A 19154-nucleotide genomic window follows, 5' to 3' on the forward strand; every position below is an offset into this window, starting at 1 on the left:
TTTATTTATGTTATAAATGTATCTCCTAGTATATAACAATATTTCAATAAGTCATCTTGTAATTTAGTTCTTATATATATGTTGTAAATAGTATATAAATTTTTAGCAGCTTAATAAGACCTATTAGGTTTTTAATCATGTTTACATGAAGGTAATTTGATGTGCGGATAAGGTATTTCAAGCTAATGTAATTTGATATTAGTCAAAAATAATAAATGTTATACTAAAAAAAAAAGTTATGGATTCAACTCTTAAAATTAATAAAAAAAAAATTTAAAAGATTACATAAGAAATTGAAGACATGTTGAAAAGAAAAAGTTTGTATACCAACTATTTTTCATATCCCTATTATATGTCATATAGAAATATAGATAAAGTTTGTCCTTTTTTTATTAATATTTCAAGTAAAAATCAAGTATTTAAAATTGAAGCTGATATTTATTGTTTTTTTTAATATATTCATTTTAGAGTTCAAATGTTACAAATAAGAAATAAAAAATAAAAAATAAAATTTTGAAGCTAACAAACTTATTTTAACTAACGTATAATTTATATTTCTTCATCATTTTGTACTTATTTTTTAAACATCTAAATATGAGTTAAACTTTAAAGTAGTTATAAATTTTTATTTTGTAATTTATTTTAGTCCTATTAATATTTTGGAAAAGTATAGGGTATCAATATACTATGTGTCAACTTATTGTCAACAATAATTAATATCAAAGACACTTTTACTAGAAGAAACATGTATAAGGAGACATATTTAAGAGACACATTCACAAAGATACTTTTATTAGACACAGTCATAAAAAAGATATTTTAGTTAGACACATCCACAAAGACACTTTCACTAAATACAGCCATAAGCAAGAATTGGCAGGAGTTGGTAAAATCCTTGTTGGTTACGTAGCGAGATTGTAATATTTTTTGTCATATTACAAATAATGAAACCATATTTTAACACGTGTTATAACAGAAAATATTAAAATTTTGATGTAAATCACGGAGTAAAAATCAATCTGAATCGAAGTAATTAAAAATTCACGAACCTATTTAAAGTTTATGTGAAAATTTAAAAATTATTTTGAGACTTAAGTCAATTCCATCTTGTTAAAATTAACTATTATTAAATTTGGTGAAAATTTCAAAATACTAATATATTTTTTAATGCTTTTTTATGTAATATTTTCCAACAAATTAATAGTGGCGTGTCGCGCAAGCTAGTCTGTGAATGTTGCTTTGCGTGTCTCTCGGCGGTTAAGACTTTGCAGTTTTTCAAACGTTTATACCTTTCTTACCTCCTTATTTTAGTTATTCTCTCTATCGCATCACTTGTCACAACCAACAACTGTTACTCTCATCATGGCCAAGCACCAATTGAATCGCGCCGATCGCCGCAGCACCGCAATCAACACCAAGCTCCGTCGTTAGCTCCCTCCAGCTCACGATGACATCGATCATTGAACCCATCAAGGTCTTCATTCTCGCTACCTTGCCTTCAACAACATGATTAACGGTGAACTCTATCTTTCTTTTCTCAATCTCTGCAACCTTCAGCTCTATTTTACTATTGTTTCATTTTCTATAGATAATTTTTCAAAACAAAAATCAAATGCTTGTAAATTGAAGTTATAGCTTCCTTACAAGTTCAAATCTAGAAAAAGAAAAATAGTGTTGTTGATGTTACTTGTTTCCATGCTTAGTTTTATCTGTTTGCTTACGTTTTTTTTTTTTTTTTTGCAGATGAAAGGGACAAAATCGCAAGGGCTGATTCCAAGAAGTTTGAGTTGATATTTGGCGAAATAGAGAGGTTGCATCAACTAGGTATCTAAGCTCATTTTTTCTGTTATTAGCGACACATTATTGTGCTGCATTTATATTGTAAGGTTTGGCTTGGCCTTCTCGTTGAACATTAAGAAATCAGTAGTAATCAACACTGTACTAGTTGACTAAATATTAAGGTCGAAAATTAAACAAACTATAGAAAAATTATTAAATCAATCATAATAATTACGATGTTCTTTTCAAAAAGTTTGCAGATATGTAACAGGATTTATACTGAAAGTTTTCCATTTGCCATTCATATGCTCAAATTTTGTTGTGCATCCTTGCAACTTTATTGTCTCAGTATAGTATAATATTCCTGCATGAAAGGATACAATATTTTTTAGCGGTTTTGTTTTTGCAAGAAGGAGTAACTAATCGACGTGGTGTGTGATGTTTAATAGTTTTTGCTACTAAAATGAAATTCTCAATTCTGATTGGCTGTTCTATTAATTCCAGTTACAAAATCAAGAGAACAAGTGGCTGATGCAAAGGCTTTGTTGGACATAACAAAATCCTTGGTAATGTCTGTGAAGGGGCATGCTAACGGTGTAGTCACTCCTTCAGAATTTGTATCACACATTCTTGAAGAATTTGGAGGACAGGGTGGATCAAGTACTAGCACAGAAGGTTGCACCAGAATCTCAATAGCCTGGAATGATGTTGGACTATCAGCATCACATGTTTTTAAAGCGGGTTCTAGCTGCTGTACAATGTAACTTCAATGCATTTAGAAGACTTTGTTCTATACCTCACCTATATGTTTTTCCAATATTTTTTTCTTCAGGAATGGTCCCATCTATGCTAAAGTAATGCAGAGGAAGGCTGTTAATTATAGAAGTAGGAAGCGTGTGAGGCCCAATGAATTGGCCCGACTAGAAGAGGTAATAAAGTGATTTAATATGTATGAAGTTTTCGATTGACAAAGGTATAAAAATTCGTGTTAACAAGAGGTTTTAACTGGATAAAAATTTCTTTGATAGACTTGTGTAGCTTCTAATTTTCGACTTTTCATGTCTTAATTTCTAGTAAGTTGCTTTCTATCAGTTTATCACCCATTTATCCATAAGTAGAACATCAAAATATTGAAGTTAAGAATATTGTGTACTGCTCAGAATACTAAGCTTATTATGTAGTTACATACAATTTTCTTTTCCTTCACATTGTTGTTGTTTTTTTTTTTGGCAGCTTGGCGAAGGTCCAAGAGAAGTGAAAGCTGATATAGATAAAAACATGTTAATGATGTTTAACATCTTAAAGAAAAATAGCTTGTTAAGCTTGAGAATCTGATTTTGAATAGGAACTCCTTTGCTCAAACAGTGGAGAATTTATTCGCTTTATCATTCTTAGTCAAAGATGGGTTGGCTGAAATAAAAGTCAACGAGGCTGGATCACAACTAGTAGAGTGTGAGTTACTTCGAATATACTCGTATTAACATTCTCACTCTCTCTCGCTCTCACTGAATTTATTATCCTTTATCTATGCAGCACCTAGAAATAGGGATGTCAATGCGGCAGGGTGGAGGCGAGGGATGCCTCCCTGCTCCCCATCCTCGCCCTCGGATTTGCTCTCCATCCCCGTCCTCATTCTCCGCTGTGGGAGAATATTGCTCCTCATTCCCATTCCCCGCGGGGACCCCATTCCCCATCTACATAATAGTTCTAACTAATTATTAATTTCCATATGACTAGAGCTGCAAGTATCTATCTTATACAAAACCTGCAAGATTTTATACAAAAAGTCTAAATGACACGATGGTGACTTCTTTCGAAATGACGCAATGGGGGGACGCAACGACGAGACAAAGGACAAAGCAGTAGACGAGGTGGGAGACGCGGCAACAGAGAGGAGAATGGATACGATGGCAGAATTACAAAAAAGAACGCTGCAAATAGAAATTATGACGCGGTAAGGGTAATGGCACGGTGAGGTGTGACGATGCGGTGAGAAGGGTGGCGAGGGGGTGGCTGTAGAGAGGTTGGATGGAGTATGGACAGCGTTAGAAATCTCTGAATTGAAGAATGGTTATACAAATAAAGATTAGGAGTTTTTGGTTTGTGTGTGTGTGTGTGCGCGCGCGCGCGCGAGAGAGAGAGAGAGAGAGAGAGAGAGAGAGAGAGAGATGACTAAAAAACATATATGATTAAAGATAGTTCAGAAAATTTATTAATTTCGGGGAATAGCGGGGACGGGGTAGAGATCCCCGCTCGGGTCCCCGCGCCTACTTCGGGGGAATTTTGTCCCCCGATCCCCATCCCCATCCCCGCAGAGAAAATTCCCCATAATCGAATCCCCATTCGAGGCAGTCCTTGCAGGGATCCCCGCATATCGGGGAGTTTTGCCATCCCTACCTAGAAATGCCTCTCGTGCAAATGCAGTTCGTGCTGGGGATGTTGCTTTCAATCACTTTGTGTTCAGATTGGATTTTAAGGATCGGAAGGTATATGTATCTATGTTTACTTTGATGCCGTTAATATTTTGGGTGTATGCGACTATATGCTATGGAAGATTAACTTTCTTTGCTTCCTATTCAGTTTATTTATTATTTATTGTGAGGACATTCTAGAGAGCTTTAGCAATCAAGTGGCTATGTAAATAGCTAAAACTTGTCACATAGCTATAAAAATAGCTGGTACTTTAAGATTTTATTAAGCCATTTTCACATTGTGGCATTGTGCTATAAAAAAGGGAGCAATATTGAGAAATTAACGGTGTTATTTCTTTTATTCTCGAGTCTTAACCTATTGCTAAATGAACTTGTGTGAAATTGCAAGGTAGTATTTTTTTGTGGGCTAATATGCTAGCTCTTCATGGCGTTGAATTTTCAGCTAATGATCGATTCTATTGAGGTTATGGAGGATCTAATGTCTCATAGAAAATAGTCAATGAGAGGATGTAAACAGTCGTAACATGATTTAGTTAAATAGAAGCAGGTTGGTCAACAAAGACCATTCACCATACAGTAGTGTATTAGTCGATGATCGTAAATTGATAATTCATACTTGAATTGACGCAGTTTTTAGTCTGCGTGTATATGCCTAGTTTCAGGTACAAAGATGCATACAACTGTTCCTAACATCAAGGAACAATTAGGAATATCTATTTGGCTTTTGTCTTCTTCCTTTTTGACGTTGACTTGGAATGATGTCTGGAAATTGATAATGACACCAGTTGTTATTCATTATTTTGCTTTATTGTGCTTGACAACTAATTTTTTATTATGTTTAACGCCACTTCATTGAGAAATTCTATGTTTCTTAATTACATTTAATTTGTAACTAAAAATATGTACAATAACTTATTTTAATTCTTGATATTTAATTTTAAAAATGTTAGGAAACTAATATTTTTAGTGAAAAAAGAGAGTTGTCTAATATTAATATAATTGTTAAACAAAGATAAAGAAAAATGTTGATTATTTAACCTTTCTCGTAAATTTATATTAAAAATAAAAGTAAAAAGAATGGGCATCTATATTTTAAGCTAAGGTAAATGTGTTCGATTATTATTTTTTTTCTCATTTTAATAAATTCATATTAGCTTATTTCGTACTATGTTATGTTTTATTTATTCAATTAATTGTTACATATATTTAGTAACTAATTAAAAGAACAAAAATTATATACACATAAAAAGTGAATCTATATATATGTGTGAATGGAGCAGGGAAGGGTGTCAGTAAGTGTGCGTATCTACGTGCGTGTTATTTTAATGTTATAGTAAGATGTAGGGATGATTTTAATGTTATAGTAAGATGTAGGGATGAAAACAAAAATAGTGGAGTAGATGTGCGTGTGTACATGCGTGTTATTTTAATGTTATGATAAGATGCAGGAGTAAAGACGCAGACGTGTTGTTTTAATATTATGGTAACATGCAGGGGCGAGGATAGGGGGTGAGTGTCGGTAGGTGTGTGTGTTATTTTAATTTTTTGGTAAGAATAAGATGCAGGGACGAGAACAAGGACAACGATAGTGGGATGAGAAGAATAAGATGTTGGGACGAGGGCGAGGACAAAGGTAATGGGGTGGGTGTTAGTAGATGTGCGTGCTTATTATTTTAATATTACGGCTAAGATGCAGGAGTGAAGGCGAAGGCATGACGGTGGGTGTCGATAGGTGTACGTGTGTACGTGCGTAATATTTTAACATTATAGTAAAATAATTCATTATTTAGAATAACCAAATTTTAGTTTTATTTTATTTTTACAAAATCACATTACTATATTTTTATTTTAATAATAAAATCTCTTGTTTATATTCACATATTTAAAAAATTATTATAAAAAATAAAAAATGTTAGGAAACTAATAATTTTTAGTCAAAAAATAGAGAGTTATTTAATGTTAATTTAATTGTAAAACAAAGATAAAGAAAAATGTTTATTATTTAACCTTTTTTGTAAATTTATATTAAAAACAAAAGTAAAAAAAGTGGGTATCTATATTTTATTACTAAGGTAAATGTATTTTATTATTATTTTTTTCTTATTTTAGTAAATTTATGTGGGCTTATTTCGTACTATGTTATTGTTACGGTGGGTAACCGGAGATTAATAAGATGGATGGCTTTGGATGGCCCAATCGTCCGCGGATGGTGGCTTCTGAGCTAGTTTGCACGCTGGAGCCTCCTTCCGACTTGTGCTCGTGAATGAATGGGGGGTGGTACCTGCAAAGACACTCCTATGCCTAAGTTAGCAAGGGTGTGAGCAGGTCTAGAGAGTATTGGGCTTAGAGATACCTGAGGGGTGTCAGTGTATTTATAGTGGTGAGCCAATAACCACCGTTGGAGTAGTGCCATATTTTTAGGGTGTTAACCGTCCCATTATCTTAGGGAGGTTAAGATATGGCTCGATAAAGTAGTTAGAGAGATTTTAGGGGCAGTTACTCATTTGAATGAGTGCTTATCTGCCAACTATTCTCCGTCCCGACTTCTTGGGAGTAAGTCGGGTTTGACACCGACTTCTTAGTGTGAAGGTTGGTACTTAGTAAGGCTCAATCCTCTGGACTAGGCCTTTTATTTGGACCTGGGCCTTTATTATTGGGCCAGGGTAGGAACAGTGCCCCTACATGAGCCCAAGATCTTTATAAGACTTGGGTTCGAGTATTTTACTCGGGGTCGTAGTCGACTTGTTGGAGGACCGACGTGATTTTCTGAAACCGACGTGACTTTCCGTGTCTCTTCGGTTCTGACGGTTACGTCTAATCAAGCGTCGTGTCCGTTAGGGATGTGCGTAGACTTTGGTAACGGTGCATTCTCATTAATGACTGCCCCGCTGATGAGCGGATAATTTATACGCTTTTTGGCATTGTTTCCAGTATGTTTTTGGTATCTTTTAGTTAGTTTTTATTATATTTTTTATTAGTTTTTAGTTAAAATTCACTTTTCTGGACTTTACTATGAGTTTGTGTGTTTTTCTGTGATTTCAGGTATTTTCTGACTGAAATTGAAGGTTCTGAGCAAAAATCTGATCCAGAGACTGAAAAGGACTACAGATGCTGTTGGATTCTGACCTCCCTGCACTCGAAGTGGATTTTCTGGAGCTACAGAAGCCCAATTGGCGCGCTCTCAACGGCATTGGAAAGTAGACATCCTGGGCTTTCCAGCAATATATAATAGTCCATACTTTGCCCAAGATTTGATGGCCCAAACCGGCGCTCAAAGTCACCTACAGAAATTCCAGCGTTAAACGCCGGAACTGGCATAAAACTTGGAGTTAAACGCCCAAACTGGCATGAAAGCTGGCGTTTAACTCCAGAAATGGTCTCTACACGAAAATGCTTCAATGCTCAGCCCAAGCACACACCAAGTGGGCCCGGAAGTGGATTTTTCTGTAATTTACTCATTTCTGTAAACCTTAGGATACTAGTTTACTATTAATAGGACCTTTTGACATTGTATCCGTACCTTATGACCTCATAACATTTCTTACATGTTTCTTTCCACAGCATGAGTCTCTAAACCCCATGGTTGGGGGTGAGGAGCTCTGCTGTGTCTTGATGGATTAATGCAATTACTACTGTTTCTTATTCAATCATGCTTGCTTCCATTCCAAGATAATACTTGTTCTTAATCCGGATGAATGTGATGATCCGTGACAATCATCATCATTCTCAACCATGAACATGTGCCTGACAATCACCTCTGTTCTATCTTAGATTGAGTAGTTATCTCTTGGATTCTTTAATCGGAATCTTCGTGGTATAAGCTAGAACTGATGGCGGCATTCAAGAGAATCCGGAAGGTCTAAACCTTGTCTGTGGTATTCTGAGTAGGATTCAATGATTGAATGACTGTGACGTGCTTCAATCTCCTGAAGGCGGGGCGTTAGTGACAGACGCAAAAGAATCACTGGATTCTATTCCGGCCTGATTGAGAACCGACAGATGGATAGCCGATGCTGTGACAGAGCATCAGGAACGTATTTCCAATGAGAGGATGGGAGGTAGCCACTGACAACGGTGAAACCCTACATACAGCTTGCCATGGAAGGAGCCTTGCGTGTTTGATGAAGAAGACAGTAGGAAAGCAGAGATTCAGAAGATGGAGCATCTCCAAAACCCCAGCCTATTCTCCATTACTGCAATACAAGTAACCATTTCATGTTCTTTTGCTTTTTACAATCAATCCTGATAATTTCTGATATCCTGACTAAGATTTACAAGATAACCATAGCTTGCTTCAAGCCGACAATCTCAGTGGGATCGACCCTTGCTCACGCAAGGTATTACTTGGACGACCCAGTGCACTTGCTGGTTAGTTGTGCGGGATTGTAAAAGTGTTATTGCAATTTCGTGCACCAAGTTTTTGCCGCCGTTGCCGGGGATTGTTCGAGTTTGGACAACTGACGGCTTATCTTGTTACTTAGATTAGGACTGTTTTATTTTTGTTGGTTTAGAGTCTTTTAGTTGAGTCTAGTTTCATATTTTAAGTTTGGTGTCAATTGCATGCTTCTGTTTTTCTTTTGATTTTCGAATTTTGCATGTTCTTAGTCCCTTTTTGATTTATAAAAATTCTAAGTTTGGTGTCCTCTTTGTGTTTTTCTTTTAAAATTTTCGAAAAAAATTAGTGTTTGATTTCTAAAAATTTTAAGTTTGGTGTCTTTTTGTGTTTTTCTCTTTCCTCTTATCAAAAATCAAATCTTTTTCATAAAAATTTTTCAATCATATCTTTTTAATTGCTGTTTTCAAAATCTTCTCTTTTACTAATTGATTCAGTTCTCAATTTGCTTTGATTTCATTTCCCTTTTGATTTTCGAATTTTTTTTTATTTTTATTTTTATTTTATTTCATTTTAATTTTTTTTTCGGATATTTCAAAAAAATTTTAAAAATAAACAAAATTCATCTCTTTGCAATTATTATCATTTCCCTTTTGTCCATCATGGACTTAAGTGGAATTAATCAGTCCAAAAGGACTCTGGGGTCTTATGCTAACCCCATCACAGCTGCATATGGGAGTAGCATCTGCATACCTCCCATCAAGGCGAGCAGCTTTGAGCTAAACCCTCAACTCATTATCATAGTGCAGCAAAATTGCCAGTATTACGGTCTTCCACAAGAAGAACCTACTGAGTTTCTGGCACAGTTCTTGCAAATTGCTGACACAGTACATGATAAAGAGGTGGATCAGGATGTCTACAGACTATTACTGTTTCCATTTGCTGTAAAAGATCAAGCTAAAAGGTGGTTGAACAACCAACCTACAGCAAGCATAAAGACATGGAAACAGTTGTCAGACAAATTCCTGAATCATTTTTACCCTCCAAAGAGGATGACACAGCTAAGGCTGGACATCCAAGGCTTTAAACAAGAGGATAATGAATCCCTTTACAATGCCTGGGAGAGGTATAGAGGTATGCTAAGAAAATGTCCCTCTGAAATGTTTTCAGAGTGGGTACAGTTAGACATTTTCTACTATGGGCTCACAGAAAAAGCTCAGATGTCTTTAGACTACTCAGCTGGTGGATCTATACACATGAGGAAGACAATTGAAGAAGCTCAAGAGCTTATAGACACTGTTGCTAGAAACCAATACTTATATTCTAGCAATGAGTTCGTTCCAAAAGAGAAAGTCATGGCATTAGTCACTGATCCTAATCCTCAAGAACAGATGAATGAGCTTAATCAACAATTGCTCCTGATGACAGAACAGTTAGCAGAATTTAAAGAGATGCTCCATGAAACTAAAGTTGCTAATAAGAGCATAGAACTACAGTTGAATCAAGCAAAACAGCAAATATCTAAACAAATAACAGAGGAGTGTCAAGCAGTTCAATTGAGGAGTGGGAAGACCTTGAATAACACTGCTCAAAAGAGCAAAAAGCCAAACAAGGAACAATTGACAGAGGACAACCAAACAACTGTTCAAAATCCCTCTGAGGACAGTAAGAGCCCAGAGAGGAATATTGGCGTTCAAACGCTAGAAAGGGAAGGAAAGTTGGCGTTAAACGCCCATTCCTTGCCCAGTTCTGGCGTTCAAACGCCAGAAAAGGGGAAGAAGTTGGCGTTTAACGCCCAATCTTCACCCATTCCTGGCGTCCAAACGCCCAAGGAGGATCAGGCACCTGAGAGTGCTGATAACTATCCCTCTAACAAGGCTTCTTCAACCACTTCTGTAAGGAATAAACCTGCAGCATCTAAGGTTGAGGAATATCAAGCCAAGATGCCTTATCCTCAGAAACTCCGTAAAGCGGAACAGGATAAGCAATTTGCCCGCTTTGCAGACTATCTAAGGACTCTTGAAATAAAGATTCCGTTTGCAGAGGCACTTGAGCAAATACCTTCTTATGCTAAGTTCATGAAAGAGATCTTAAGTCATAAGAAGGATTGGAGAGAAACTGAAAAAGTGTTTCTCACTGAAGAATGCAGTGCAGTCATTCTGAAAAGCTTACCAGAAAAGCTTCAAGATCCTGGAAGCTTTATGATACCATGCACACTAGAAGGTGTTTGCACCAAGACAGCCCTATGTGATCTTGGAGCAAGCATCAATCTAATACCTGCATCCACTATCAGAAAGCTTGGGTTAATTGGAGAAATCAAACCAACCAGGATATGCCTCCAACTTGCTGATGGCTCCATTAAACACCCATCAGGCATAATAGAGGACATGATTGTCAAGGTTGGGCCATTTACCTTTCCAACTGACTTTGTGGTGCTGGAAATGGAGGAGCACAAAAATGCAACTCTCATTCTAGGAAGACCTTTCCTAGCAACTGGACGAACTCTCATTGATGTACATAAAGGGGAAGTAACCCTGAGAGTCAATGAGGATGAGTTCAAGTTGAATGCTGTGAAAGCTATGCAGCATCCAGACACACCAGATGACTGCATGGACGTTGACATTATTGATTCTCTGGTAGAAGAAATCAATATGACTGAAAGCCTAGAATCAGAGCTTGAGGACATCTTCAAAGATGCTCAACCTGATCAAGAAGAACTAGAGGAAGTAAAGGAATTTTCGAAAATTCCTTAGGAGGAGGATAAACCTCCCAAACCTGAACTCAAACCTCTACCACCATCTCTGAAATATGCATTTCTAGGAGAGGGTGACACCTTTCCAGTGATTATAAGCTCTGCTTTAAATCCACAGGAAGAGGAAGCACTGATTAAAGTGCTAAGGACACACAAGACAGCTCTTGGGTGGTCCATAAGTGATCTCAAGGGTATTAGCCCAGCTAGATGCATGCACAAGATCCTGTTGGAGGATAATGCCAAACCAGTGGTCCAACCACAGAGGAGGCTAAATCCTGCCATGAAGGAGGTGGTGCAGAAAGAGGTCACTAAATTACTGGAGGCTGGGATTATTTATCCTATTTCTGATAGCCCCTGGGTGAGCCCTGTCCAAGTTGTTCCCAAAAAGGGAGGCATGACAGTGGTTCATAATGAAAAAAATGAACTGGTTCCTACAAGGACAGTCACAGGGTGGCGCATGTGTATTGACTACAGAAGGCTCAATACAGCCACCAGAAAGGATCATTTTCCTTTACCATTCATAGACCAAATACTAGAAAGATTAGCTGGTCATGACTATTACTACTTTTTGGATGGCTATTCAGGCTACAATCAAATTGCAGTAGATCCCCAGGACCAAGAGAAAACAGCATTTACCTGCCCTTCTAGCGTGTTTGCCTATAGGAGAATGCCTTTTGGTCTGTGCAATGCACCTGCAACCTTTCAGAGGTGTATGCTCTCTATCTTCTCAGATATGGTAGAGAAATTTCTGGAAGTCTTCATGGATGACTTCTCAGTATATGGAGACTCATTCAGCTCCTGTCTTAACCACCTATCACTTGTCCTGAAAAGATGCCAAGAGACTAACCTAGTTTTAAACTGGGAGAAATGTCACTTTATGGTGACTGAAGGAATTGTCCTTGGGCACAAAATTTCAAGCAGGGGAATAGAGGTGGATAAGGCAAAGGTAGAGGTAATTGAAAAATTACCACCACCTGCCAATATTAAGGCAATCAGAAGCTTTCTGGGGCATGCAGGATTCTACAGAAGGTTTATTAAGGATTTTTCGAAAATTGCTAAACCTCTGAGTAACCTGTTAGCTGCTGACACACCATTTGTGTTTGACACACAGTGTCTGCAGGCATTTGAGACCCTGAAAGCTAAGCTGGTCACAGCACCAGTCATCTCTGCACCAGATTGGACATTGCCATTTGAATTAATGTGTGATGCCAGTGATCATGCCATTGGTGCAGTGTTGGGACAGAGGCATAACAAGCTTTTACACGTCGTTTATTATGCCAGCCGTGTTCTAAACGACGCACAAAAGAACTACACAACCACAGAGAAAGAGCTACTTGCAGTGGTTTACGCCATTGACAAGTTTAGATCCTACCTAGTGGGATCAAAGGTGATTGTGTACACTGACCATGCTGCTCTTAAATACTTACTCACAAAGCAGGATTCAAAACCCAGGCTTATCAGATGGGTGTTGCTTCTGCAAGAGTTTGATATAGAAATAAGAGACAGAAAAGGGACAGAGAATCAAGTAGCTGATCATCTGTCCAGAATAGAACCAGTAGCTGGGGCGTCCCTCCCTTCTACTGAGATCTCTGAGACTTTCCCAGATGAGCAACTCTTTGCCATTCAGGAAGCTCCATGGTTTGCAGATATGGCAAACTATAAAGCTGTGAGGTTCATACCCAAGGAGTACAGCAGAGTGCAAAGAAAGAAACTAATTTCAGATGCCAAGTACTACCTTTGGGATGAACCATATCTCTTTAAGAGATGTGCTGACGGAGTGATCCGCAGGTGTGTACCCAGAGAAGAAGCACAGAGGATCCTATGGCACTGCCATGGATCACAGTATGGGGGACATTTTGGAAGTGAGCGAACAGCCACTAAAGTTCTCCAGTGCGGCTTCTACTGGCCTACTATCTATAAAGATTCCCGAGAGTATGTGCGTAACTGTGACAGTTGCCAAAGAGCTGGTAACCTACCTCACGGATATGCCATGCCTCAACAGGGGATATTAGAGATAGAATTGTTTGATGTATGGGGAATTGATTTCATGGGACCATTCCCACCATCATACTCAAACACTTACATTCTGGTGGCAGTGGACTATGTATCTAAGTGGGTAGAAGCAATTGCTACACCCACTAATGATACCAAGACCGTGCTCAAATTTCTCCAGAAAAACATTTTCAGCAGGTTTGGCGTCCCCAGAGTGCTAATCAGTGATGGGGGCACTCATTTCTGCAATAAACAGCTATACTCTGCTATGGTTAGATATGGAATCAGCCATAAAGTGGCAACTCCGTATCATCCACAGACAAATGGGCAAGCTGAAGTCTCTAACAGAGAGCTAAAAAGAATCCTAGAACGGACTGTGATAGCCCGAAGAAAGGATTGGGCAAAGAGCTTGGATGATGCTCTGTGGGCATACAGAACAGCATTCAAGACTCCTATAGGAACCTCTCCATACCAATTGGTGTATGGGAAGGCCTGTCATTTGCCTGTGGAACTGGAACACAAAGCCTACTGGGCAACCAGATTCCTAAACATGGATGCACAGTTAGCTGGTGAGAAAAGACTGCTCCAGCTAAATGAGCTAGAGGAGTTCAGACTCAATGCCTTTGAAAATGCAAAAATCTATAAGGAGAAGGCAAAGAAGTGGCATGACAAGAGATTGTCAACCAGAGTCTTTGAGCCAGGACAAAAAGTTCTGCTCTTCAACTCCAGGCTCAAACTGTTTCCAGGAAAACTCAAATCCCGGTGGAGGGGTCCGTATGTGATTACAGGAGTCTCACCATATGGATATGTTGAGCTTCAGGATACTGATTCTGACAGAAAGTTCATTGTAAATGGACAGAGAATCAAGCACTATCTTGAAGGAAATTTTGAGCAGGAATGCTCAAAACTGAGGCTTGAGTGATTCTCAGTAGAAGTCCAGCTAAAGACAGTAAAGAAGCGCTTGCTGGGAGGCAACCCAGTCATTAGAAGGTTGTATGATTAGTTCTTACAGAGGCAAGAATCAAAAATGAAGGAATTCACAGAGTTACAGAAGGATTCAGCTCAAAAAGCAGAGAAAATGAGCTTACTGGCGAAAAAACGCCAGTAAGGGGCAATTTGGGCGTTAAACACCAGAATGGGTACCATTCTGGGCGTTTAACGCCAGGAATGGTGCCATTTTGGGCGTTAAACGCCAGAATGGGCACCATTCTGGGCGTTTAACACCAGGTGTGCAGCATCCTGGGCGTTTTGGAAAAACGCCCAGTGACAAAGGATTTCTGGCGTTTAACGCCAGCCAGGGCACCTGGCTGGGCGTTAAACGCCCAAAAGGGGTAGCAAATGGGCGTTAAACGCCAGAATGGGTGCCATTCTGGGCGTTTAACGCCAGAAAGGTGGGGGGACCACATTTTTGTTTTCAACTCAATTTTTCTCAAACTTTCCTCTTTTTAACCATACTCTTCTACATAAATGCACTTCAACCTTTCATCATTCACTTTCAAATCTTCACAAATCAAAACCATTCTTCAAATCTATTTCAAATTAATCCCAAATCTTCTTCAAAAACTCACCCTTTTCTCAATTTCTTTCCATATCTTTTCAAATCTCTCTCTCTTTTTTTCGAAAACTCCCCTCCCCACCTTATAAATACACGTTTGTTCCCCCTCTTCCAACCACACCATTCGAATTTCCTCTTCCTCCCCCTCTATTCTCTCTTTTCTTTTGCTTGAGGACAAGCAAACCTCTAAGTTTGGTGTGCTTTTCCGTGATCACTAAGCCAAGGTTCATCAAGATCATGGCTCCTAAAGGAAAACAAACCAATTTAAGAGGAAAGAAAGAGACTAATCCAAAAAATCTTTGGAATCAAGAGAAGTTCTTAACTAAAGAACATGAAGACCATTTTCACAAAATAATGGGTCTGAGGTCAGTGATCCCGGAAGTAAAATTTGATCTGAAAGAAGATGAATATCCGGGGATCCAAGAGCAAATTCGAAACAGAGGATGGGAAGTTCTAACCAATCCTGAGACAAAGGTTGGAAGGAACATGGTTCAGGAATTCTACTCAAATCTGTGGCTAACAGATAAACAGAGAATGACTGGAACTGCTTACCATACCTACAGAACCATGGTCAGAGGGAAAGTTATGTACTTCCATCTGGACAAAATAAGAGAAATCTTCAAATTGCCCCAACTACAAGATGATCCTGACTCCTTCAATAGGAGGATGGTGAGAGTAGATAAAGGGTTGGATCAAGTTCTAGAGGATATATGCCTCCCTGGGACTAAGTGGATAACCAATTCAAAGGGTGTCCCAAACCAACTCAAGAGGGGAGACCTCAAGCCAATTGCAAGGGGTTGGCTAGACTTCATAGGGCGTTCCATTTTGCCCACTAGCAACCGTTCTGAGGTCACCATCAAGAGGGCAGTGATGATTCATTGCATTATGCTTGGAAAAGAGGTGGAGGTCCATCATGTGATTGCTTGTGAGATCTACACAATTGCAAATAAGAATTCCACTGAAGCCAAATTGGCTTATCCAAGCTTGATTTCCTTGCTCTGTAAAGAGGCTGGGGTGAAGATGGGAGTAGATGAGTTCATACCCATTGAACACCCAATCACCAAGAAGTCAATGGAAGGACAAGTGCAAGACAACTCCATCAAGAGGAGGGCGCATGAGTTCCTCCCTGAATTCCCTGAAATTGGCTACTGGGCCAACCTAGAAGCATCTATTAATAAGTTGCAAGAGACTATGGAGCAACTGAAGGAAGAACAGCAGAATCAAAACTGCATGCTCTGCAAATTGCTGAAGGAACAAGAGAAGCAGGGGCGTGAAATTCAAGAGATGAAACGCCAAAAGCTCTCATCTCAAGCTGAGGGAGCATCCACTTCTCAAAATCAAGGTTGTTGAGTCCTAACTCTGTGAAAACCTCTATCATTAGGAGCATATTCTTTTTCGTTTTTTTTATATATTATTTTGTTTTTTTTTCTATTTTTAGTTTCATCTTATATCTATATTTGAGTCTTGTTCTTAGTTCATAATTAATAAAATTTATGCCTTAAAGCTATGAATGTCCTATGAATCCATCACCTCTCTTAAAAGAAAAATGCTTTAATCACAAAAGAACAAGAAGTACAGGGTTTCGAAATTTATCTCTGAAACTAGTTGAATTAGTTTGATGTGGTGACAATACTTTTTGTTTTCTGAATGAATGCTTGAACAGTGCATGTGTCTTTGAATTTGTTGCTTTGAGAATGTTAAAATTGTTGGCTCTTGAAAGAATGAGGAGAAAGAGAATTGCTATTGAGGATCTGAAAAATCATCAATTTGATTCTTGAAGCAAGAAAAAGCAGTGAATACAAAAAAAAAATTCGAAAAAAAAAGAAGAAAAAGAAAGAAAAAGAAAGAAATGAAGTTGTGAACCAAAGCAAAAAGAGTGTGCTTAAGAATCCTGGACACCTCTAATTGGGGACTTTAGCAAAGCTGAGTCACAATCTAAAAAGGTTCACCCAATTATGTGTCTGTGGCATGTATGTATCCGGTGGTAATACTGGAAGACAGAGTGCTTTGGGCCACAGCCAAGACTCATACACTAGCTATGTTCAAGAATCAATGTACTTAACTAGGAGAATCAATAACATTATCTGAGTTCTGAGTTCTCATAGATGCCAATCATTCTGAACTTCAAAGGATAGAGTGAGATGCCAAAACTGTTCGGAGGCAAAAAGCTACTAGTCCCGCTCATCTAATTGGAGCTATGCTTCTTTGATATTTTGGAATCTATAGTATATTCTCTTCTTTTTATCCTATTTTGATTTTCAGTTGCTTGGGGACAAGCAACAATTTAAGTTTGGTGTTGTGATGAGCGGATAATTTATACGCTTTTTGGCATTGTTTCCAGTATGTTTTTGGTATCTTTTAGTTAGTTTTTATTATATTTTTTATTAGTTTTTAGTTAAAATTCACTTTTCTGGACTTTACTATGAGTTTGTGTGTTTTTCTGTGATTTCAGGTATTTTCTGACTGAAATTGAAGGTTCTGAGCAAAAATCTGATCCAGAGACTGAAAAGGACTACAGATGCTGTTGGATTCTGACCTCCCTGCACTCGAAGTGGATTTTCTGGAGCTACAGAAGCCCAATTGGCGCGCTCTCAACGGCATTGGAAAGTAGACATCCTGGGCTTTCCAGCAATATATAATAGTCCATACTTTGCCTAAGATTTGATGGCCCAAACCGGCGCTCAAAGTCACCTACAGAAATTCCAGCGTTAAACGCCGGAACTGGCATAAAACTTGGAGTTAAACGCCCAAACTGGCATGAAAGCTGGCGTTTAACTCCAGAAATGGTCTCTACACGAAAATGCTTCAATGCTCAGCCCAAGCACACACCAAGTGGGCCCGGAAGTGGATTTTTCTGTAATTTACTCATTTCTGTAAACCTTAGGATACTAGTTTACTATTAATAGGACCTTTTGACATTGTATCCGTACCTTATGACCTCATAACATTTCTTACACGTTTCTTTCCACAGCATGAGTCTCTAAACCCCATGGTTGGGGGTGAGGAGCTCTGCTGTGTCTTGATGGATTAATGCAATTACTACTGTTTCTTATTCAATCATGCTTGCTTCCATTCCAAGATAATACTTGTTCTTAATCCGGATGAATGTGATGATCCGTGACAATCATCATCATTCTCAACCATGAACATGTGCCTGACAATCACCTCTGTTCTATCTTAGATTGAGTAGTTATCTCTTGGATTCTTTAATCAGAATCTTCGTGGTATAAGCTAGAACTGATGGCGGCATTCAAGAGAATCCGGAAGGTCTAAACCTTGTCTGTGGTATTCTGAGTAGGATTCAATGATTGAATGACTGTGACGTGCTTCAATCTCCTGAAGGCGGGGCGTTAGTGACAGACGCAAAAGAATCACTGGATTCTATTCCGGCCTGATTGAGAACCGACAGATGGATAGCCGATGCTGTGACAGAGCATCAGGAACGTATTTCCAATGAGAGGATGGGAGGTAGCCACTGACAATGGTGAAATCCTACATACAGCTTGCCATGGAAGGAGCCTTGCGTGTTTGATGAAGAAGATAGTAGGAAAGCAGAGATTCAGAAGATGGAGCATCTCCAAAACCCCAGCCTATTCTCCATTACTGCAATACAAGTAACCATTTCATGTTCTTTTGCTTTTTACAATCAATCCTGATAATTTCTGATATCCTGACTAAGATTTACAAGATAACCATAGCTTGCTTCAAGCCGACAATCTCCGTGGGATCGACCCTTGCTCACGCAAGGTATTACTTGGACGACCCAGTGCACTTGCTGGTTAGTTGTGCGGGATTGTAAAAGTGTTATTGCAATTTCGTGCACCACCCGCTTTTACCATTATGCCCCTTAGTATGTTTATAAATACTTTCCCTCTCTTTCATTTTTTCGTTTCTGCAATTTTTCAAATTTCTTCTTGCTTTGTTCGTGCTTCATTCTTGCATTCGGAGACCTCTGCTTCTTCCAACCTTCGCTTTTGGATAAAGGTTAGTGTTTTACTTTTATGACATGCTTTGTGATTGCATGCTTTTATTTTCTTTGGAGAGGGAGAAGTGACGTTGTAGGCTTTCGTATCTCCTTAGGGACTCTCGTTTTTTATTCTTTTTCCTTTTTCCTTTGTAGGTTTTCGTCGTATTTTTAGAAAATGTCTTTTGTAGAAGCTCTTTCTCAATGGGTTGATGTCACAGTCTTAGGAGAGGAACCTTTGGTCGATGCGGAGTTTATTACTCATCTTCGCACTCACCACAGGATTTGTGTTTCTGAGGATGACGAGCCGAAGTATGAGTTGGTAGTCCCGGGTCCAGAAGACCGGG

At 38.5% G+C, this 19154-nt stretch overlaps 1 protein-coding gene across 1 annotated transcript; it reads left to right on the forward strand.

Annotated features, from left to right (window-relative positions):
- Positions 1 to 1506: 1506 nt before the first annotated feature.
- Positions 1507 to 3494, forward strand: LOC130933747 (non-structural maintenance of chromosomes element 4 homolog B-like). The gene is given in 7 exon segments (XM_057863363.1): positions 1507 to 1516; positions 1744 to 1824; positions 2284 to 2539; positions 2612 to 2708; positions 3013 to 3091; positions 3094 to 3231; positions 3313 to 3494. Coding segments are annotated over 7 exon segments (843 nt in total).
- Positions 3495 to 19154: the final 15660 nt, after the last annotated feature.

Source organism: Arachis stenosperma, chromosome 6 (assembly GCF_014773155.1).
Source record: "Arachis stenosperma cultivar V10309 chromosome 6, arast.V10309.gnm1.PFL2, whole genome shotgun sequence".
Lineage (NCBI taxonomy): Eukaryota > Viridiplantae > Streptophyta > Magnoliopsida > Fabales > Fabaceae > Arachis > Arachis stenosperma.